General features: G+C 34.5%; 1 protein-coding gene and 1 non-coding gene across 2 annotated transcripts; one reads left to right on the forward strand and one right to left on the reverse strand.

The window, feature by feature from the left end:
• Positions 1-2,089: 2,089 nt before the first annotated feature.
• LOC146942333 (uncharacterized) lies at positions 2,090-7,157 on the reverse strand. The gene is made up of 6 exons (XM_085750026.1): positions 6,486-7,157; positions 5,316-6,410; positions 4,682-5,135; positions 3,633-4,264; positions 2,425-3,506; positions 2,090-2,288 (listed from the first exon to the last, which is right to left on the reverse strand). Exons 1-6 carry the CDS (start codon positions 7,155-7,157, stop codon positions 2,090-2,092), a joined length of 4,134 nt encoding a protein of 1,377 aa, XP_085606152.1.
• Positions 6,685-6,791, forward strand: LOC146942334 (small nucleolar RNA R71). Its single transcript, XR_015033758.1, has one exon. It is a non-coding gene; the product is annotated as a small nucleolar RNA R71 (small nucleolar RNA).
• Positions 7,158-23,995: the final 16,838 nt, after the last annotated feature.

Consider the following 23,995-nt stretch of genomic DNA (forward strand, 5'->3'; position numbering starts at 1 on the left):
ACGAAGAAGTCTACTCACTCATGTTCATCGTAGACATGGGGGAAGAAGAGAGAAAATAACAGTAAAGTAAATTGCAGAGAAAGTAAAAGGGAAAATAAAGACTTTTATTAAAATAGCAATTGAAATAAACAAAGTAAAGCATGATTGTTTATGATGGAGAGCTACTCTATTTATAGCTTTACATCTGACTTAGAAACTAAGCAACTAAAAGGATAAAACGGTAAAGCTGCAACAGGGTAACTTGGGCTTGAAGAAAAGCAGCAAAACAGGTCCTGGAGACGGGCACGGCCATGCCACATGTTGGCATGGGCCGTGCCAAGCTTCTGACTTTGGGGGGACATATTTTTGTCCCGTATCTTCGTATTCTTGCGCTGTATTTGTTCCAGTCCTCTTTCTTTTGCTCCAAGGCACCTTCCACCATATATTTATTCCTAAAATAAAATAAAACATAATTTGAAGTAAAATATTCTAAACTAAAATAAAATGCAATAAAATAAAATAAAATCAAATCTAAAATAAAACTAAACTAAATAAGGCAATAAATAAGACTATCTATGACTCATCAAACTCTCTCACACTTGAATCTTTGCTTGTCCTCAAGCAAAAGGCAACAGACATAGCAACAACAAAAGATTTGATTATGGCAATATTAAGAACAAATGTCTCAAAAGAAAGGCTTTGCTTCAAGTACACTAATTACAACTTCAAACACTTCTCATGAACCTATTCTACCCAACATCAAGTCTCAAGTGAGTGTGTGTGTGCGCAGTCCAACCCTTTTCTTGCTCCTGTATAAGACAGATATTATGAGGAATAGGTTCTATCCTTAATGCTAAAGTAACCGAGAAAAGTCCTTTCTTCATTTCATATAAGAGTGATGGGAATTTAAGTTAAGATTGAATTAATTTAACAATTAAGCACAAGGGGCTGCAGATGCTTAGGGGCTATCTATCCTCGTAGGAAGTCTTCTCGGATGTAATTGTCCTTTCCCCCTAGATTCAAAATCACCCTAAGCAGTGCTGCAAAATTATTTATTTGTTTCATCTCCGCGTAGGAAGTCTTTTTGGATGTAATTGTCCTTTCCCCCTAGCATTGATGAATTTGTTTCACTTTAAGTTCAAATTAAGGAGTCACCACCACAATTAGGAAGTTAGGATGTAATTGTCCTTTCCCCCATATGTTGGTGCCATTCTCCCGCCCCATTTAACATTAACAAATTAATAAGAATATAACAATTAAGAACAATTTGATTAATTTTCCCACACAAACTTATACTACTTTTACTCTTAAGACTTTAAAGGGTCTACGTTAACACTAAAGATAGAACGTGTTCCTTAAAATACCTATTCATACATTTACTCAAGGATTGCAACCGGGTGCTTTTCTCATTGGAGAATTTCACAATAAAACATGACATGGGCATAGCAAGAACATAAGAAACACAAGAAACTACTTTTATGTACAAGAGCCAACCTTTAAGAAAGAGACAAAACAAAAAATTTCATGCCATTTTTTACATTAAAAACAAGCTACTGGTCATGCCTCTTGCTATAAAAACAAAACAAAAGAATAAAGTTCAAGGGAGTTTGGGAACACTACGACTCTAGACACTTTATTAGCCCCCCCCCCCCCCCCCCCCCCCCACACACACTTAGGGGAAGCATTGTCCTCAATGATTCAAAGAAAAAGAAATTAAAAGAGAAGAAGAAGAAGATGGAGTAGAAGAAGAGGGGGTGCAGAAAGCTCACAATGTGTTATAAACAGCAAAAAATTGGAGTTTTGGAGTCTGCAATCTGGCACGGCCGTGCCACCCTTGGCACGGGCCGTGCCAACACTCTGTGGCTCCTGCCTTTTTTTTCTTCAAAAACCATGGCACGGCCGTGCTAACCTCAGCACGGGCCGTGCCAACCTTCTGGTAAGGAGGTCTTCAAAATTCTTCAATTTCGTGATTTCTTCGAATCACACTTGGACAATTACCTACAAAACAAATGAAAACAAAGAAAGACAAAACAAAAGCAATTAAATGCGTGGGTTGCCTCCCACGAAGCGCTCTTTTAATGTCATTAGCTTGACAAAAAGAAAAACAACTTTAAGGCGGATCAATAAGTTTCCAAGCAGCCACTACTTCAGTTCCTTCTCCTACATTGTAAACTTTTAGCCTTTGTCCGTTAACTTTGAATGGTCCGGTTTTTTCAGAAAAGATTTCAATAGCCCCATAGGGATAGACCTTGCGGACTTGAAACGGACCAGACCACCTAGACCTTAGTTTTCCTGGGAAGAGCTTCATCCTAGAATTAAAGAGTAGTACAAGGTCACCAACTTTGAAGTCCTTTTTAAGGATATGTTTATCATGCCATTTTTTTGTTCTTTCTTTGTAAATGCGGGCATTTTCATAGGCATCTAACCTAAGTTCTTCTAGCTCACTTAATTGAAGTTTCCTTTTTTTGACCGGCTAGTTTTGGGTCCAAGTTAAGGTTCCTAATTGCCCAATAAGCTTTGTGCTCAAGTTCAACCGGGAGGTGACAAGATTTCCCATAAATTAGCTTAAAAGGAGTCATTCCAATGGGAGTTTTGTAAGCTGTTCTATAGGCCCAAAGAGCATCATCAAGCTTACTTGACCAATCTTTCCTAGAGATAGAAACTGTCTTTTCAAGAATGGCCTTTATTTGTCTATTTGAGACCTCAACTTGTCCACTAGTTTGCGGGTGATAGGGTGTTGCGACTTTATGTTTCACTCCATATTTTTGTAAAAGTTTTTCAAAGTGTTTAGAAATGAAGTGAGACCCTCCATCGCTTATGACAACCCTTGGCACCCCAAACCTTGGAAAGATAACCTTTTTGAACAATTTCATAACTACATGTGCATCATTGGTGGGGGAAGCAATGGCCTCAACCCATTTGGACACATAGTCAACAACCACCAATATGTATTGATTACCAAAAGAAGAAGGAAATGGCCCCATGAAATCAATACCCCATACATCGAAAATTTCAACTTCAAGGATGTTGTTTAAGGGCATTTCATTCCTTTTAGTAATATTACCGGTGCATTGACAATTGTCACATTTAGAAACAAAGAGATGCACATCCTTAAAAAGTGATGGCCACCAGAAACCAGATTGAAGTATTTTAAAAGAAGTTTTTTGACTACTGGCGTGGCCACCATAGGAGGAGGAGTGACAATGGTGAAGAATACTACTTACCTCGCTTTCAGGGATGCATCTTCTAAAAACTCCATCTGAGCCTCTTTTGAAGAGGTAAGGCTCATCCCAATAGTAGTGCTTGAGATCATGGAAGAATTTCTTCTTTTGCCGGTAGTTCAAGTTAGGTGGTAGTACTCCTGCTGCAAGAAAATTAACAAAATCTGCATACCAAGGTGTGTTAGTTTGTGCCAATAAGAAGAGTTGGTTATCCGGGAAGGAATCATCCAAAGGCAACTCATCCTCATTGGGTTCCCTAAGGCGGGACAGGTGATCAGCTACAACATTTTCAGTACCCTTTTTATCCTTTATTTCAATGTCAAATTCTTGGAGGAGCAAAATCCATCGGATCAATCTTGGTTTGGCATCTTTCTTGTTTAACAAATATTTTATTGCCGAGTGATCTGTGTAAATAATGATTTTTGATCCTACCAAGTATGGCCTGAATTTGTCAATAGCATAGACTACTGCTAATAGTTCCTTCTCAGTTGTAGCATAATTTACATGTGCCCCATCAAGGGTCTTACTTGCATAATAAATGGCGTGCATCTTCTTATCTTTTCTTTGTCCCAACACGGCCCCAACTGCATAGTCACTTGCATCACACATTATTTCAAAAGGTAAGTTCCAATCTGGCGGTTGTATGATTGGGGCAGTGACCAAAGCTTCTTTTAACCTGCAAAATGCTTTTAGACATGCATCATCAAACACAAAATCTGCATCCTTAAGGAGCAAACTTGTTAGTGGCTTAGTGATTGAAGAAAAGTCTTTAATGAAACGGTGGTAGAATCCGGCATGTCCTAGGAAACTTCTTACTTCCTTTACCGAGGTAGGAGGAGACATTTTTTCAATAATTTCGATTTTTGCTTTGTCTACCTCTATACCTCGTTCAGAAACTAAGTGTCCTAGGACGATTCCTTCTCTTACCATGAAGTGGCATTTCTCCCAATTCAGCACTAGGTTCACCTGTTCACATCTTTCTAAAACTTTTTCCAGGTTAGTTAAGCAATTATCAAAACTGGATCCATGCACAGAGAAATCATCCATAAAAACTTCCATTATATCTTCAACAAAATCAAAAAAGATAGACATCATGCATCTTTGAAAAGTAGCGGGAGCATTGCAAAGACCAAAGGGCATTCTCCTATAGGCAAAAGTGCCAAAAGGGCATGTGAAGGTAGTTTTCTCTTGGTCATTAGGATGGATGGGTATTTGGAAGAATCCGGAATAGCCATCTAAGTAACAAAAGTGTGAATGGTTTGCTAACCTTTCTAACATTTGGTCTATAAAAGGGAGTGGGAAGTGATCTTTACGGGTTGCTTTGTTAAGCTTCCTATAGTCAATACACATCCTCCAACCGGTGACGGTTCTAGTTGCAATGGATTCATTTTTATCATTTTTAATAACAGTGAGACCACCCTTTTTAGGTACAACTTGAACTGGACTAACCCATTTAGAATCAAAAATTGGATAAATAACACCTGCATCTAGGAGTTTTAAGACTTCCTTTTTCACAACTTCTTTCATGTTAGGATTTAACCTTCTTTGGTGCTCAACGGAGGGCTTATAGTCCTCCTCAAGTAGTATCCTATGTGTACATAATGAGGGGTTTATTCCTTTAATGTCATCAATGGTATAACCTATAGCCTTAGGGTATTTCTTGAGGACATAGAGTAATTTTTCAGTTTCTACCTCATTCAAGTTTGCATTCACAATAACAGGGTAGGTTGAGTTAGGGCCCAAGAATTCATACCTCAAGCTTGGTGGGAGTGGTTTGAGTCCCACCTTTGGCGCCTCTTTTGGTAGAGGGGCTGCTTCTTCTTTCATTAATTCTTCCATGCCCAAGCCTTTCATGGGAGGGTTTTCATTCAATAACTCCTCGTAGGCTTTGGCATCTCCTTCTAGCTTTGTACCTGCATCACTAACCAAGCATACCTCCAAACCATCATGTGTAGTTGATGCTAAGGAGCATTCTTTCACACAACGGTCAATTATATCAAACATGCAACAAGAGTCTTTAATGGAGGGATTTTTCATAAGTTTAGCAAGTTCAAATTCAACAGTATCTTCACCAACATTAAATTCCAATTTCCCATGTTTAACATCAATTATAACCCCAGGGGTAGCAAGGAAGGGCCTTCCCAAAAGTATGGGTACTTGGTTATCCTCCTCTATTTCCATCACAACAAAGTCCGTAGGGACGTAGACTTCTCCTACCTTGACAGGGACGTCCTCTATGATTCCAGCTGGATACTTAAGGGAACGGTATGCTAATTGTAGGGTCATTCTAGTTGACTTAAGCTCTCCCAATCCCAATCTCTCATAAAGAGATAAAGGCATCAAACTGACACTGGCTCCTAAGTCACACATTGCCCTCTTTACTATTTCAGACCCTATGACACAAGGTATTGAGAAACTTCCTGGATCCTTAAGCTTGGGTGGCAACTTATTTTGGATGATGGCACTACATTCCTCCGTAAGGTTCACCGTTTCACTTTCCTCAATTTTTCTCTTTTTTGAAAGAATTTCTTTTAAAAATTTAGCATATGTGGGCATTTGAGTTAGGACATCGGTGAAGGGAACATCAATGTAGATTTTATTCATCATTTCAATGAATTTTTTAAATTGCTCATCAAGCTTAGACTTGGCAAATCTTTGAGGGAAAGGAATCTTTGGTTTGAAGGGAGGTAGTGTAACTTCCTCACTTTGTGGTTTCTCACTCTCTTCTTTAGCCATCTCACCTTGTGGTTCACTAGTCTCTTCCTCACCAGGCTTGACTCTTAAGGGGTCTTCTAATTGCTTACCACTCCTAAGTGTAACGACGTTCATTCTAGGTTGGCAAAATTGAACAACTAGAGAGAGCTGAGCCTCTAGGACCTTGTTGTGAGAGAAGATAGAGTCTACTTTTGATGTAAGTGAAACAAAAGAGTCATTCAAAAGTCTAGTTTGATTTGCAAGCTCCTTGAGCTGCTCGGATTGGTTAAGAAGATAATTTTCCATTAAAAGTTCAAGATTAGACTTTTGAATAACCTTTTGGTCATTAGCATAACTTGGTGGTGTTGTTCCTTGAACCAAGGGATTTTCATTAGGGCTTTGGTCAAAACTTACCCCTTGGTTGTTTTGAATAAAGTTTATTTGCTCAACACTACCTAGTTTGCATTCACTACATGTTTTACAAGGCGATGTAGGAGTAGTATCACTAACATTAAGCTTTTCAAATTTGTGGGTTAGTGCATCAATCCTAGAAGCAAGGTGGTCATAGTTAGAGACTTCGTACATACCTGCCCTCTTTTTGGAGGGTGAAGATTTTGTAGCGAGCTCTTCATCAGTCCATAGAAAGAGATTTCGAGCCATGTCTTCAATCAACGCATAGGCTGTTTCGAAGTCTTTGTTCATTAGAGCACCACCTGCAGCTGTATCAACAAAGATTTTAGTAGCATGAGATAAACCATTGTAAAAAGTGTGGATGATCAACCATTCCTCTAGTCCATGGAGGGGGCAAAGTTTAAGCATATCCTTAAAACGTCCCCATGAATCATGAAGAGATTCCCCCTCTTTTTGAGTAAATTGAAAAAGCTTTGCCCTTAGTTGGCCGATTTTTGATGGGGGAAGGAAACAGATGAGAAATTCACGCTTCAATTGGTCCCATGAAGTGATGGAACCAACTCTTAGGGAATGGAACCAATTGAGAGCCTTGTCTTTTAGAGAAAAAGGGAAGAGATGTAGTCTCAAGGTTTCTTGGTTTTTCTTATATGTTACGGTGAGCCGCCAAAAGGTTGAGATATGGAGATTGGGATCCTCATCGGGGGATCCCGAAAAATATTTTTGCTGCACCATTTTAAGTTGGGCAGGCTTGATTTCAAAATCTTCATCTTCAACCGTTGGATACACAATAATAGCATATGGCTCTTCCGTTGAAGGAGTCACGTATTCTTTAAGAGCACGTCTTTCAGCCATGTTGGTATTATTTTTATGCTTTCCAAGAAGTTAATGATGAAGAAAGAAAAAAAAATAAAAAGTTAAAAATAAAAAGAAAAGAGAAAGAAGAGAGAATTCTAATCACTAAGAAAAATCTAATTAAATTAGTTAACTCCCCGGCAACGGCGCCAAAAACTTGATAGGGCCAAACCGCAAGTGCACGGCCTATCGAAGTAATAGTAGTAAGTAGAGTTACCGTTCCGCTAGGGAGTTGTTCAACTTAATTAACTTTTAGTGAATGATTAGAGGAGAGAAAGTTAATGAAAGAGAGTTTGATTGCTGAAGGTAAAAACAATAATAATAAAGGGCCTTAGGATCATTGGTTCATCATAATGACTAATCCTTCACTAGACAAAACCTAAACATCTAATTTCATGATTTACACACTAATTTCTAAAGACCGGTTTCCCTTAGCCCCTCACCTTTCCGATGAAAGTCCGGTGAGAGTTTACTTCTAGCAACCAAGCCTATTTCACTGACATGATTACTAGAAGATGCATAGAGGATTGAAACTACTCTTTGTCTCAATAGTTGCAAAGACTATTTCACTGTTTTGCAACTATTGTCTAGATTCACTAGTTCCAACATCAAGACTCCGCTCTCGCTTTATGAATTGATGTTTGGGATGATGGATTAACGATTATCAAACCCTCCGCTTTCGCTTCCACAGTTTGATAATTGTTAATCCACGTTAAGACGGTGAATCTAGATTAGAAATTAGGGTTACATAGAAATTAGGGTTTAGACATGTTTTGTTTAGGATTGAGTCATTAGACTCCCCAATAATCCCAAGACGAAGAAGTCTACTCACTCATGTTCATCGTAGACATGGGGGAAGAAGAGAGAAAATAACAGTAAAGTAAATTGCAGAGAAAGTAAAAGGGAAAATAAAGACTTTTATTAAAATAGCAATTGAAATAAACAAAGTAAAGCATGATTGTTTATGGTGGAGAGCTACTCTATTTATAGCTTTACATCTAACTTAGAAACTAAGCAACTAAAAGGATAAAACGGTAAAGCTGCAACAGGGTAACTTGGGCTTGAAGAAAAGCAGCAAAACAGGTCCTGGAGACGGGCACGGCCGTGCCACAAGTTGGCACGGGCTGTGCCAAGCTTCTGACTTTGGGGGGACATATTTTTGTCCCGTATCTTCGTATTCTTGCGCTGTATTTGTTCCAGTCCTCTTTCTTTTGCTCCAAGGCACCTTCCACCATATATTTATTCCTAAAATAAAATAAAACATAATTTGAAGTAAAATATTCTAAACTAAAATAAAATGCAATAAAATAAAATCAAATCTAAAATAAAACTAAACTAAATAAGGCAATAAATAAGACTATCTATGACTCATTAGTCGGCGATCGTGTAGCTACAGATTTTGCTTGATTTGGTAGCAGACCCCCTCCGGGGTCACTGTTTGTCCGTTTATTTTTACTGTTGTTGGATGGGTAATCGTGGTTTTTTGGGACTCGGTTTTGGTGTCAGAACAGTTTTGCGGGCAGAAGCCATTTAAGGGGGTGGCTGGTGTTGTTTAGGTGAGGAGGCGGGTGTTTGATTGGGGTGATTTCCTTTGGAGGCAGACTCTGCTACACGGGTCCATGTTCGTCGTCACTAGCTCTTGTTTGCGTTTTTGGGTTGTTTAGGTGTTTAGGGAGTTTGGAGGGTGTGTGTCCCTTTGAGTTGAGCCTTTTCCTTTTGTTTTGTTTGTTGTTTGCACCACCACATATCTGTTTGTCTTGCTTATTGTGTGCTAGTTTCCGGTGGGCCGGTTACTTTTGCTTCGAGATCGGGAGTCGGTTTCTAGCTACAATCTTGTTTGGCTTGATATGGGATTTCTCTGGTGTACCGGGGGTGAGGGGTGCCCTTTTATTTTGGTCATAATGTCTGGTGAGCCGATCGCTTTTGATTCGAGATCGGGAGCTAGTTCTTTGGCTCAATTTGATTTTGGGCTTTGTTGGTGTTCTTTCGGTGGATCGGAGGTCGAGTGGTGGTGGAAGCTGAATGATCTTTTGGATAGGAGTTTTTTGGATGTGTGGCTCCGCTTTGGTGCTGAGAATTGGAGGTTTAATTTTGAGGAGTGTTCTTTGGGGCTGAGTAAGGACGACGTGGGTGTTGGATATTGCTTTTACAATGGTCGTTTTCGTGAAAGCGTTTGTTTGAGGTGGTGACGTGTATTTTGGTGGTGTTGTCCTCAGGGGTGTCTTTTAGGGTGTTTATTTTTCAGGTGTTCCGCCTATATACGGCGCCTTAGTTTGTATTCTGTGTTTCACCGATCTATGTTCGTCTTGAGCAATGATCTGGCTGTTAAATAAAATTTGCTGATTCAAAAAAAAAAATCCACCTTATAAGCATTTTAAGTTATAATAATAGTGAGATTTACTCTCTCTCTTGGTGGTATCACATCACATTTTAGATAAGTCATCAAGGAGTCCAGATCTGCTCCATTTCTATGTCTGTCCATTTACCCGGTTCTCTTTACAGATGCATGACACATGGCAATTAAAAATTCAATGGCCAGGATTAAAAGAAATAAAAAATGATTCCTGTGAAACCCCATTCCGTGAACAAAGGAGACTCATCTCTAAAACACCGTTTAGCCACCGCATCGCCGCCGTTTGGCCTTCACATGTCACAGCTTCCATGCTGTGTGACAGGGATATTCGCGTCGTCATCTTTTCCTTTCCCCGCCACCTACGACGGAACACTTTTCCGGATTCCGATCACCGCAGCGGAGCCGGTAGATTTGTGAAACCACAACGCTAACAACATACAACAACTTTGATTTTGAAGCATGCTAGTCTGATTTCATAATCGTTTTCTGTTTTAGAATTCTGAAAATTGAAATAAATTAGTTTCTGAATTCTAGAAATTGAAATAAAATACTAAAGGAAGAAGTAGGAAACATTTGAAATGCAGCAACTCGTAACGACGTGCCATTGGGGGATTTAAGTGGTGGTGACTTGCAAGAGTGACGGGTTTTCACAGGGCGGTGACACACCATTACAGAAGGAGGGAGAAGGAGAAGGAAGCGTACAATTGAGAAGAAGAACAGTGAAAGGGTTATTTTGTTTTTTTAATCTCCACCATTGATTTTTTATGCGCCACTTGTCATACATCTAAGCAAAGTACCGGAAAACTGGAGGAAATCACTACTGGAGCAGATCCCAACTCGTCATCAAGTAGTTTCATCTAAAATTGTTTATATTTTTAAACATAAATGGCTATTGTTTTGGTCACAAAGGTTGTTTAAATTTTTCAAATTAAGTTAAATGACTCATTTTTGCTGTTATACGCCTATAACTAAAATTTACTTTATCTTCTATAGAACTCATTGCACACGAGTGCACATGGACCCCATCATCCATACCCTCGCAAATTAGGGCAGATATGTCTCGTGTAGGCTCGTCTGGTTTAAGCTTGGCAAAAAAATAAGGTGAGGTGAGCAAAGTCAATTTAAGTGATTGATTTAAAAATCCCAGCTGGACTCGCTTAGTAGTGGCTGACGAATTGAGAGACCGACCAATCAAACAAAGAAAATTAATGCATTTTTTTTTTTACAAAAACTTTATTTTTTTTTAAGGATTTTACAAAAACGGGTAAAACAAGCATATTTACACAAATCCAACACCATCAATCAATAAATTAAACAACATCCCTTACTCTAAATGCTTGCTAGGTTAAGCTACAAATTAACCTAACCCCTTACTCTAAATGCTTGTTAGGTTAAGCTACAAATTAACCTAATTTTTCCCTCTGAAACTCTATCATTAATTGTAATTAGTCACTTTCACCTGCTTTTTTTCCCTCCACTTATTTGGCTACGTTGAAATTCAAATAACTTATTGTTGTGACTTCCTGAATTTCGGTCTTCTAATAGAAAACGGCAGATGCATGTATTCTTTTGTGTGCTATTTATTTCGTCCTTTGCCATACCCCATGCAGAGTAAATAAGCTACCCAATTCTCCATAATGTTTCTGTTTCCAACACATCTCTTATACCAATCTCTTGGCGCAACTTAGAAACCATGCTCTCATTCCATTGCTTGATTGGTTTGGATTTAAAATTTATTTGTGTAATTTATATTTGGTTCAGTTTCTTTCTTTTGTTTACGTTTTTGTTTGTTTTTTCCTTAGGACCGTTGATGAACAATCCTGTCTGCGAGATGGAGAAGGCTGTCAACAAACTAAGATTGAAGTACAGGACCTACATCGTCGAGTATGACGTCGAGGTGGGTGCTGTCATGTTACCAAGCATGTTCGCCAATGATTTGGTGACAAGATCAATCGTTTCGTGAAACTAATTGACCTAAGGACAATCAGTTAGAAGTGTTGGTTGAAAACATCAAACGGTTCCTTTTTTCTCACCAAAGGATGGAAGGCTCTCCGTGATTTTTATGGTATCGGCTTGGGAGCATGGGTTACTTTGGTATTTGTTGGCTCTGGACAGTTTGCCATGACTGTTAGGACACCTCACAGTCTTCGACAGTTTGTCTAACGTGGTTGGACATTAGATTTGTCAATCACAAATCTCATGCTTGGACAATTTTCATGTTATTCCGTTTTAAGGATCTCTGTCGAATGATTTATGTTTTATGCAGTCACCCCGTAGCTGTTGCGTTTTTTTTAGTTTTTTTCTTTAAAGTTTGGATGCTTCAATTATTCAAGATGTCAATGTAATGAAGCATCCTGTTTGGTTTTTAACATTAATCATCCAGTGTAATCTCACAGACAATGGAATGAGTTTTGTTTTATTTTATAATCCAGTTCAAGTGTTTCAATTTTTTTCTATAATGAATTTGTGATTTTCGCAAATGTCTTCACATATAAACCAAAATATGTAATTGAAAGTTGAATCACTATCATCAACAATTTATTCTTAATATGCACTACTGCCATTAACGTAGTAATTATCAATCCTTAACAACTAAGTTAATATGAAGATTATAACTTCCATAATGTATTATTAATACTGGTACAACCTGAATCATCTATGGACCTTAGCTTGAAGTATAGTTGCAGCTAATTCTTGAAGCGTTGTTCATTTTTCTGTTTCAACAAACATGTTAGATTTGGCAGAATGGAATATGCTTTTTAGGGGCACGGCATATAGTGCATATTCAAATGACGATTCAACACTTTTATGTTTAATTATTGATTATTAATCCCAATTGTATAGTTATAATTTGTGCAACTATTCAGCTAAAACAAGGGAATATTTCAGCTGTTATATAACAATATAGTGGATTTGGCAATTACATTTTTTTTGAGAGAATTTGGCAATTACATATACATAGTTTCTGCGCTTATGTATCATACTTTGCATACATAAGTTACCATTATGTTACCACGTAATTATTTACTCCCTCCGGTCCTATATATAAGAAAAGATTCTTTTTTTAGATACATTTAATAATTAATGTATCTAGTCTTCATTGTAAACGAGATACATTAATTATTCAATGTACCTAAAAAAATATATTTTCTTATATATAGGACCGGAGGGAGTACATGTTAAAAAAAATGTAATTATGTTGTATAATGAGGATATTATAATATTATGATGTTAACTTATTTACTTTATAAGTTATTTTAAAATAAAACAATTGTGGTTAACTGTAATCTAAAACTAAATAGTAGGGGAAGTATTCAACTGGCAGCTAATTATTAGGTACTCCCTCCGTCCCAGAATAATTAACCCATTTTCTAAAAAAAAGTGTCCCAAAATAACTGACTCATTTCAATTTTCAATACAACTTTCATCATTCCCAATACAATATAACACTAAATAATACTACTTTTATCATTCCCAATACAATATATTTCACTTTCCCCTTCATTTATACACTTTTCTTAATCTGTGTGAAAAACCAAAGTAGGTCAATTATACCGGGACGGAGGGAGTAGCTTGGAACTGACATTTAACTACATTTATATGTTTTCATTATTAATATACATTGAAAATTCACTATGTTACGTTGTTAAGAAGCCGTTTGGTTTCCCAAAACCTTTAATATCAATTCAAACATTCAGATGGAATCATTTCACGTCATTTTACAACACTTGCTCCACTATATTTTTTTTTGCAAATGTTAATTTGTGCCCTCAAGGGCACATGTCAAGGAATTCATTATAGAAATATATGCATCAAAAGCCGTGTAGTCAACTTCTAAAAAGTTAAAATATCATGTTTTCCAATGCAAAATTGCTTTTTTTGGATTCCTTAACATATGCCCTTAGTGCACAAGTTAACATGACCCTTTTTTTTCTCGAGATTGGAGCATTGCATTAACTGCACTTTGTGTATTGGGAGTAGTGATGATAAGTTTTGGTTTTTGGTGTGCCATGTATATTGGCTTACCCAAAGGGCACAGTTATGTATAAAACTTGACTCTAAACACTATTTATAATTGACCTAATACCTCCGGGTGGCATTTACCATGGGAAAGGTGAATCCTTTCCCACCATGGAAAAGTTTTTTTGAACCATTAGATTAAGTAAGGAACATAATATTATGATAGTCTCTCAACACTATATTTTCTCACACCATCTTCCACCATCATCCTACTCTTCTATTTTTCTTCAACCATGTGCAACTAACTCAATCTCACCGGAATCTCGTCGGAAACCAAATATACCTCGTTTTCTAATTCCTCATTCATCATTCTATCATTTAATTATAACACTCAAAAACAAAAATTAACAAGAAATGGCAATTACATCATTTCATTATAACTTTTAATTAATTTCCCCCTTTCTCTCTCAAATCTTAAACCCACAAAATAATTAACAGATATTACATAACACCGATGTCATACTTATTTATTATATAACTGTTTTCGATTTCAAATCAAATTCGATGTCAAATCCGGTTTATGCAGGGTCGTGGCTCAATCGTATGATAAGAAATTATGAGTGACATAAACACTTATGAGTGCTGAGATTCAGAGGCAGCTACAATGTTTGCAGGTTTCTGAATTTACGCTGCCGCCGCTAACCTGCAATTCTAGTGGAGATGGCATCACTAGAAGTTACGCTGCCGCTAGAATTCGCCGACAACTGCTCATAATCCTGCAGGTTACCGGCTGGAAAAGCAATTTTCCGGCGACGACTTTCTGGATAAGTATGTTTACATGATGCCGGCACCAAGGACGTTGTATCAGACAACTCTTGAGTTTCCTGTCTCCATTTCCAGTAATGATATCTTACGGCCAGCCTTTGATTTTTGCTTTTATTTCACTGTTGATTGTTCCTCTTTAGTTTAGTTTGAGATTGTAATTTGTAATTGTTGTTTTTGGACTTGGAATTTTCTAATTGGGTTGCAGCAAGATCTAATAAACAACTTAAGATCTCATAAAAAAATTAAACAAAATGTTACGGTCAACTTTAGAGCTCCCTTGAGGAGTTTATTGAACAAGGTTGTGAGGTTTGAGAGGGTGGCGTTGGTGTTGGTAGTGAAGTTGATGTTGTTGGTGGGTGAGTGTAAAAATAATATAGTGTGGAGAGAATACGATAAGAACATAGTCTTCATTTGATCTAATGGTTCAAAAAAACTTTCCCATGGTGGGAAAGGATTCACCTTTCCCATAGTAAATGCCACCGTATCTCCAAGGCTGATTGTTTTGGGATGGCATCCATGTGCAGGACCTACATCATTGAGTGTGACGGCAAAGAGGTTTGTGTTAATTCCATTTTATAAGGATTACTTGGTGTTTGAATCCCTTTACTTATGTCCATAATTGAAATGTCTCCATAGATGTTAAAAATGCCTTCCAAATCCTTTTGGCATAAAAAATATTATTAATGAAATAATTATTCATGGGTTAAAAAGTTCATAGGATGTTTCCAACAACTTCTCATTATATTTGTGATTCTGCATGCACAACCTTCTTATCTTGGACTTAATTTGTCATAAAAGGGATATTATAGAAGAATTCATAGAAATTTGAGTAAAAAATGACTATTAGATCACATTAACCCACCAAATCTTATTATGGTCTAAAAACACCAAATCTCACTCATCTACTCTATAACTCTCATTTAGTCTCTCTCTGCTTCCTTTTTTTGTCACATAATATTTTTTTTTTTTCATTTAGCAATATAAATAGTCTTTTTCTTACGGCACTTTGTATTGATTGAGTTTTTAAGTAATACATGAATTAAACTTCTTAAAAAAATAAGTAACATGAATTAAATAAGTATTCAATTGGTTTTTTTTCCATGAAAAAAAAATATCTAGTTGTTGTTACTTATGTTTAACTTCTTTTTGAATTTTTATTGTTGTTGTTCTTTCTTTAATATTTTTATTTTTAATCTTATGGGTTCATTATTTTTTGTTTTGTTTTTAAAATAAAATTGTATACTTAAATATTAATGAAAAAATCTGATACACGTAAAATAAAACTTAAAACTGAAATTTAATAAAAAAAATGAAAATAATTTATTTAATTGAAACTGAAATAAAAAAATGAAATGAATTAATTTGAAAATATAATTTAATTAAAAAAATTAATTAAGTATTTTGACCAAAAAATTAAAATATTAATTTATTAATATGTAATATATATTAAATTGATTAATTTAAATTATTAAATATCTTAAATATTGTTGTCAAAAAAAAAAATCTTAAATATTAATTTACATTTTATTATGAATTACGAATATCCTTTTATGTCATTTACATTTTATTATGTAGTTGATGGGTTGTATTTGGTGTGGATGGACAATGATAAGAATTGGTAGTTGATTCAATCTAAAGGTTAAAAAAGAATTGGTCCATCTTAGACCAAAACTTCATGGGTCCAAGCTAAATGGCACCCATGAAGTAACTGTGTCTTTGAATTGTTGGAAGATCCTAAAGCGCTTAAGCACAAATTTAGATAGATGGAAGGAATTATTTTACTGACCAAAGACATCAAAAGTTGTTAGTCGTTGAGAGGTTTTTTGACTATTCGCTAAAAAAATCAATTGGACAATTGTATAAGAAAAATTTTCACCCTTGACAAAATGGAAAGATATAACATGTTGAAGAAATTTGTTGAAAAAAAAACATGTTGAACATTTTTTTTAAGGAATATAACATCTTTGATCATCAAAATATTTCGATTGATATCTAAAAAAAATCTAAATTATTTTTTACTATGCTAAAGTATTACTCCCTCCGGTCCTATTTATAAGAGAAATTTAGGTCAACAAAAGTTAATGTATCTAGTTAAAAAATTGGACTAGATACATCAACTTTTGTTGACTCAAATTTCTCTTATAAATAGGACCGAGGGGAGTAACATTTGATATATAAGCCATATCTCTTTCCAAGGATAACTATCCGTCTTCTATTAGCATTAATATCATGTTACTTGAAAATGAATAATCTTTCCTTTTGAATACCCTCTTTTATCATATATGTTGAAGATATTGACGACCGATGAAGATGATGAAGAAATTACTATAACTTTGAATGTTGTCTATAAAAAAATATTTTGTAATGTATGATACATAATGTTGTTTGTACCTCGTTGCAAAGAGTAATAGTAGTATAAATGTTTGAAGTACTATGTCTAATGGTAATACAACTTTTTTTTTATTTAAACATCAATAAAAATATATAATAGAACCTTTGAAAAAATATATATAATATAAATTATTGATCTCGAGCTGATAAGACCCGTGCGTCGCACAGGTCAAAATTCTAGTAATTTACAAATTCTGCATCATAACCAAGAGCATCAATCCCCAAAAGAACAAACTAAGAGCATCAATGTGACTATTATAATCCTAACAACATTAAACAAGTCTCATCACAAAACAAATCCACCAATACAAAACAAAATCCAAAATAAATTGAAGTAAACCAAGGAATATATAACAAATCTCAAAGTAAATCCAACAACATAATCTTTTCAAGCAAGTCGATCAACAAAATAAATCCACCTCAAGTTAATCATCTCTTTTACTGATATCTAAACATTGATTTCTCGAAAGGGTTGAATTTAAAAATTTATACGTACACAATCACATTTGCAAACATTATATTGTGGACTAACATAGGAAAGTGTGATCAATTCAATCAAAATTGTGTAATTCTAATGTTTAGAGGAAACCTCAAAACCCATTATATTGCAGTCGTAATTTAAAATCATTAGTCTTTCATATTATCTACGTAAGCGTGAAGATTGAGAGAGTTAATCCTAAACATCTATGGGAAAAATCAGCACAGTACTTCACAAGTTCTTAGCACACACGATTATTCAATAAGAAAACGAAATCACATTGGCAATATTGAATCAAATATAAAAGTGACATGTGTAAATTGAAGTCAAGGAAGGAAGAGTCGTACCAACAATCATCATAAATTGTTCACTGATCATTCATTAGAAAAACATAAACTAGAATTAGCATAATTAAACCTTATAACCCTGTGTTGTTGTAGAAAAACAGTTATCTATGCGATCTACCAACCGTTCGAAAACTCAAAGGTTGTTTCCTCGGAGAATCCAAAGACCGAAAAAGAAGATGTTTCACAGCAAGAATCAAATCAACCGTAGGTTTATTAGGAGGACTTGATGTTAAAGTTCTGAAATTCAAATAACTTATTGTTGTGACTTCCTGAATTTCGGTCTTCTAATAGAAAACGGCAGATGCATGTATTCTTTTGTGTGCTATTTATTTCGTCCTTTGCCATACCCCATGCAGAGTAAATAAGCTACCCAATTCTCCATAATGTTTCTGTTTCCAACACATCTCTTATACCAATCTCTTGGCGCAACTTAGAAACCATGCTCTCATTCCATTGCTTGATTGGTTTGGATTTAAAATTTATTTGTGTAATTTATATTTGGTTCAGTTTCTTTCTTTTGTTTACGTTTTTGTTTGTTTTTTCCTTAGGACCGTTGATGAACAATCCTGTCTGCGAGATGGAGAAGGCTGTCAACAAACTAAGATTGAAGTACAGGACCTACATCGTCGAGTATGACGTCGAGGTGGGTGCTGTCATGTTACCAAGCATGTTCGCCAATGATTTGGTGACAAGATCAATCGTTTCGTGAAACTAATTGACCTAAGGACAATCAGTTAGAAGTGTTGGTTGAAAACATCAAACGGTTCCTTTTTTCTCACCAAAGGATGGAAGGCTCTCCGTGATTTTTATGGTATCGGCTTGGGAGCATGGGTTACTTTGGTATTTGTTGGCTCTGGACAGTTTGCCATGACTGTTAGGACACCTCACAGTCTTCGACAGTTTGTCTAACGTGGTTGGACATTAGATTTGTCAATCACAAATCTCATGCTTGGACAATTTTCATGTTATTCCGTTTTAAGGATCTCTGTCGAATGATTTATGTTTTATGCAGTCACCCCGTAGCTGTTGCGTTTTTTTTAGTTTTTTTCTTTAAAGTTTGGATGCTTCAATTATTCAAGATGTCAATGTAATGAAGCATCCTGTTTGGTTTTTAACATTAATCATCCAGTGTAATCTCACAGACAATGGAATGAGTTTTGTTTTATTTTATAATCCAGTTCAAGTGTTTCAATTTTTTTCTATAATGAATTTGTGATTTTCGCAAATGTCTTCACATATAAACCAAAATATGTAATTGAAAGTTGAATCACTATCATCAACAATTTATTCTTAATATGCACTACTGCCATTAACGTAGTAATTATCAATCCTTAACAACTAAGTTAATATGAAGATTATAACTTCCATAATGTATTATTAATACTGGTACAACCTGAATCATCTATGGACCTTAGCTTGAAGTATAGTTGCAGCTAATTCTTGAAGCGTTGTTCATTTTTCTGTTTCAACAAACATGTTAGATTTGGCAGAATGGAATATGCTTTTTAGGGGCACGGCATATAGTGCATATTCAAATGACGATTCAACACTTTTATGTTTAATTATTGATTATTAATCCCAATTGTATAGTTATAATTTGTGCAACTATTCAGCTAAAACAAGGGAATATTTCAGCTGTTATATAACAATATAGTGGATTTGGCAATTACATTTTTTTTGAGAGAATTTGGCAATTACATATACATAGTTTCTGCGCTTATGTATCATACTTTGCATACATAAGTTACCATTATGTTACCACGTAATTATTTACTCCCTCCGGTCCTATATATAAGAAAAGATTCTTTTTTTAGATACATTTAATAATTAATGTATCTAGTCTTCATTGTAAACGAGATACATTAATTATTCAATGTACCTAAAAAAATATATTTTCTTATATATAGGACCGGAGGGAGTACATGTTAAAAAAAATGTAATTATGTTGTATAATGAGGATATTATAATATTATGATGTTAACTTATTTACTTTATAAGTTATTTTAAAATAAAACAATTGTGGTTAACTGTAATCTAAAACTAAATAGTAGGGGAAGTATTCAACTGGCAGCTAATTATTAGGTACTCCCTCCGTCCCAGAATAATTAACCCATTTTCTAAAAAAAAGTGTCCCAAAATAACTGACTCATTTCAATTTTCAATACAACTTTCATCATTCCCAATACAATATAACACTAAATAATACTACTTTTATCATTCCCAATACAATATATTTCACTTTCCCCTTCATTTATACACTTTTCTTAATCTGTGTGAAAAACCAAAGTAGGTCAATTATACCGGGACGGAGGGAGTAGCTTGGAACTGACATTTAACTACATTTATATGTTTTCATTATTAATATACATTGAAAATTCACTATGTTACGTTGTTAAGAAGCCGTTTGGTTTCCCAAAACCTTTAATATCAATTCAAACATTCAGATGGAATCATTTCACGTCATTTTACAACACTTGCTCCACTATATTTTTTTTTGCAAATGTTAATTTGTGCCCTCAAGGGCACATGTCAAGGAATTCATTATAGAAATATATGCATCAAAAGCCGTGTAGTCAACTTCTAAAAAGTTAAAATATCATGTTTTCCAATGCAAAATTGCTTTTTTTGGATTCCTTAACATATGCCCTTAGTGCACAAGTTAACATGACCCTTTTTTTTCTCGAGATTGGAGCATTGCATTAACTGCACTTTGTGTATTGGGAGTAGTGATGATAAGTTTTGGTTTTTGGTGTGCCATGTATATTGGCTTACCCAAAGGGCACAGTTATGTATAAAACTTGACTCTAAACACTATTTATAATTGACCTAATACCTCCGGGTGGCATTTACCATGGGAAAGGTGAATCCTTTCCCACCATGGAAAAGTTTTTTTGAACCATTAGATTAAGTAAGGAACATAATATTATGATAGTCTCTCAACACTATATTTTCTCACACCATCTTCCACCATCATCCTACTCTTCTATTTTTCTTCAACCATGTGCAACTAACTCAATCTCACCGGAATCTCGTCGGAAACCAAATATACCTCGTTTTCTAATTCCTCATTCATCATTCTATCATTTAATTATAACACTCAAAAACAAAAATTAACAAGAAATGGCAATTACATCATTTCATTATAACTTTTAATTAATTTCCCCCTTTCTCTCTCAAATCTTAAACCCACAAAATAATTAACAGATATTACATAACACCGATGTCATACTTATTTATTATATAACTGTTTTCGATTTCAAATCAAATTCGATGTCAAATCCGGTTTATGCAGGGTCGTGGCTCAATCGTATGATAAGAAATTATGAGTGACATAAACACTTATGAGTGCTGAGATTCAGAGGCAGCTACAATGTTTGCAGGTTTCTGAATTTACGCTGCCGCCGCTAACCTGCAATTCTAGTGGAGATGGCATCACTAGAAGTTACGCTGCCGCTAGAATTCGCCGACAACTGCTCATAATCCTGCAGGTTACCGGCTGGAAAAGCAATTTTCCGGCGACGACTTTCTGGATAAGTATGTTTACATGATGCCGGCACCAAGGACGTTGTATCAGACAACTCTTGAGTTTCCTGTCTCCATTTCCAGTAATGATATCTTACGGCCAGCCTTTGATTTTTGCTTTTATTTCACTGTTGATTGTTCCTCTTTAGTTTAGTTTGAGATTGTAATTTGTAATTGTTGTTTTTGGACTTGGAATTTTCTAATTGGGTTGCAGCAAGATCTAATAAACAACTTAAGATCTCATAAAAAAATTAAACAAAATGTTACGGTCAACTTTAGAGCTCCCTTGAGGAGTTTATTGAACAAGGTTGTGAGGTTTGAGAGGGTGGCGTTGGTGTTGGTAGTGAAGTTGATGTTGTTGGTGGGTGAGTGTAAAAATAATATAGTGTGGAGAGAATACGATAAGAACATAGTCTTCATTTGATCTAATGGTTCAAAAAAACTTTCCCATGGTGGGAAAGGATTCACCTTTCCCATAGTAAATGCCACCGTATCTCCAAGGCTGATTGTTTTGGGATGGCATCCATGTGCAGGACCTACATCATTGAGTGTGACGGCAAAGAGGTTTGTGTTAATTCCATTTTATAAGGATTACTTGGTGTTTGAATCCCTTTACTTATGTCCATAATTGAAATGTCTCCATAGATGTTAAAAATGCCTTCCAAATCCTTTTGGCATAAAAAATATTATTAATGAAATAATTATTCATGGGTTAAAAAGTTCATAGGATGTTTCCAACAACTTCTCATTATATTTGTGATTCTGCATGCACAACCTTCTTATCTTGGACTTAATTTGTCATAAAAGGGATATTATAGAAGAATTCATAGAAATTTGAGTAAAAAATGACTATTAGATCACATTAACCCACCAAATCTTATTATGGTCTAAAAACACCAAATCTCACTCATCTACTCTATAACTCTCATTTAGTCTCTCTCTGCTTCCTTTTTTTGTCACATAATATTTTTTTTTTTTCATTTAGCAATATAAATAGTCTTTTTCTTACGGCACTTTGTATTGATTGAGTTTTTAAGTAATACATGAATTAAACTTCTTAAAAAAATAAGTAACATGAATTAAATAAGTATTCAATTGGTTTTTTTTCCATGAAAAAAAAATATCTAGTTGTTGTTACTTATGTTTAACTTCTTTTTGAATTTTTATTGTTGTTGTTCTTTCTTTAATATTTTTATTTTTAATCTTATGGGTTCATTATTTTTTGTTTTGTTTTTAAAATAAAATTGTATACTTAAATATTAATGAAAAAATCTGATACACGTAAAATAAAACTTAAAACTGAAATTTAATAAAAAAAATGAAAATAATTTATTTAATTGAAACTGAAATAAAAAAATGAAATGAATTAATTTGAAAATATAATTTAATTAAAAAAATTAATTAAGTATTTTGACCAAAAAATTAAAATATTAATTTATTAATATGTAATATATATTAAATTGATTAATTTAAATTATTAAATATCTTAAATATTGTTGTCAAAAAAAAAAATCTTAAATATTAATTTACATTTTATTATGAATTACGAATATCCTTTTATGTCATTTACATTTTATTATGTAGTTGATGGGTTGTATTTGGTGTGGATGGACAATGATAAGAATTGGTAGTTGATTCAATCTAAAGGTTAAAAAAGAATTGGTCCATCTTAGACCAAAACTTCATGGGTCCAAGCTAAATGGCACCCATGAAGTAACTGTGTCTTTGAATTGTTGGAAGATCCTAAAGCGCTTAAGCACAAATTTAGATAGATGGAAGGAATTATTTTACTGACCAAAGACATCAAAAGTTGTTAGTCGTTGAGAGGTTTTTTGACTATTCGCTAAAAAAATCAATTGGACAATTGTATAAGAAAAATTTTCACCCTTGACAAAATGGAAAGATATAACATGTTGAAGAAATTTGTTGAAAAAAAAACATGTTGAACATTTTTTTTAAGGAATATAACATCTTTGATCATCAAAATATTTCGATTGATATCTAAAAAAAATCTAAATTATTTTTTACTATGCTAAAGTATTACTCCCTCCGGTCCTATTTATAAGAGAAATTTAGGTCAACAAAAGTTAATGTATCTAGTTAAAAAATTGGACTAGATACATCAACTTTTGTTGACTCAAATTTCTCTTATAAATAGGACCGAGGGGAGTAACATTTGATATATAAGCCATATCTCTTTCCAAGGATAACTATCCGTCTTCTATTAGCATTAATATCATGTTACTTGAAAATGAATAATCTTTCCTTTTGAATACCCTCTTTTATCATATATGTTGAAGATATTGACGACCGATGAAGATGATGAAGAAATTACTATAACTTTGAATGTTGTCTATAAAAAAATATTTTGTAATGTATGATACATAATGTTGTTTGTACCTCGTTGCAAAGAGTAATAGTAGTATAAATGTTTGAAGTACTATGTCTAATGGTAATACAACTTTTTTTTTATTTAAACATCAATAAAAATATATAATAGAACCTTTGAAAAAATATATATAATATAAATTATTGATCTCGAGCTGATAAGACCCGTGCGTCGCACAGGTCAAAATTCTAGTAATTTACAAATTCTGCATCATAACCAAGAGCATCAATCCCCAAAAGAACAAACTAAGAGCATCAATGTGACTATTATAATCCTAACAACATTAAACAAGTCTCATCACAAAACAAATCCACCAATACAAAACAAAATCCAAAATAAATTGAAGTAAACCAAGGAATATATAACAAATCTCAAAGTAAATCCAACAACATAATCTTTTCAAGCAAGTCGATCAACAAAATAAATCCACCTCAAGTTAATCATCTCTTTTACTGATATCTAAACATTGATTTCTCGAAAGGGTTGAATTTAAAAATTTATACGTACACAATCACATTTGCAAACATTATATTGTGGACTAACATAGGAAAGTGTGATCAATTCAATCAAAAT

This window comes from Medicago sativa, chromosome 3, assembly GCF_051527215.1.
Source record: "Medicago sativa cultivar Bolivia chromosome 3, Bolivia_mono, whole genome shotgun sequence".
Lineage (NCBI taxonomy): Eukaryota > Viridiplantae > Streptophyta > Magnoliopsida > Fabales > Fabaceae > Medicago > Medicago sativa.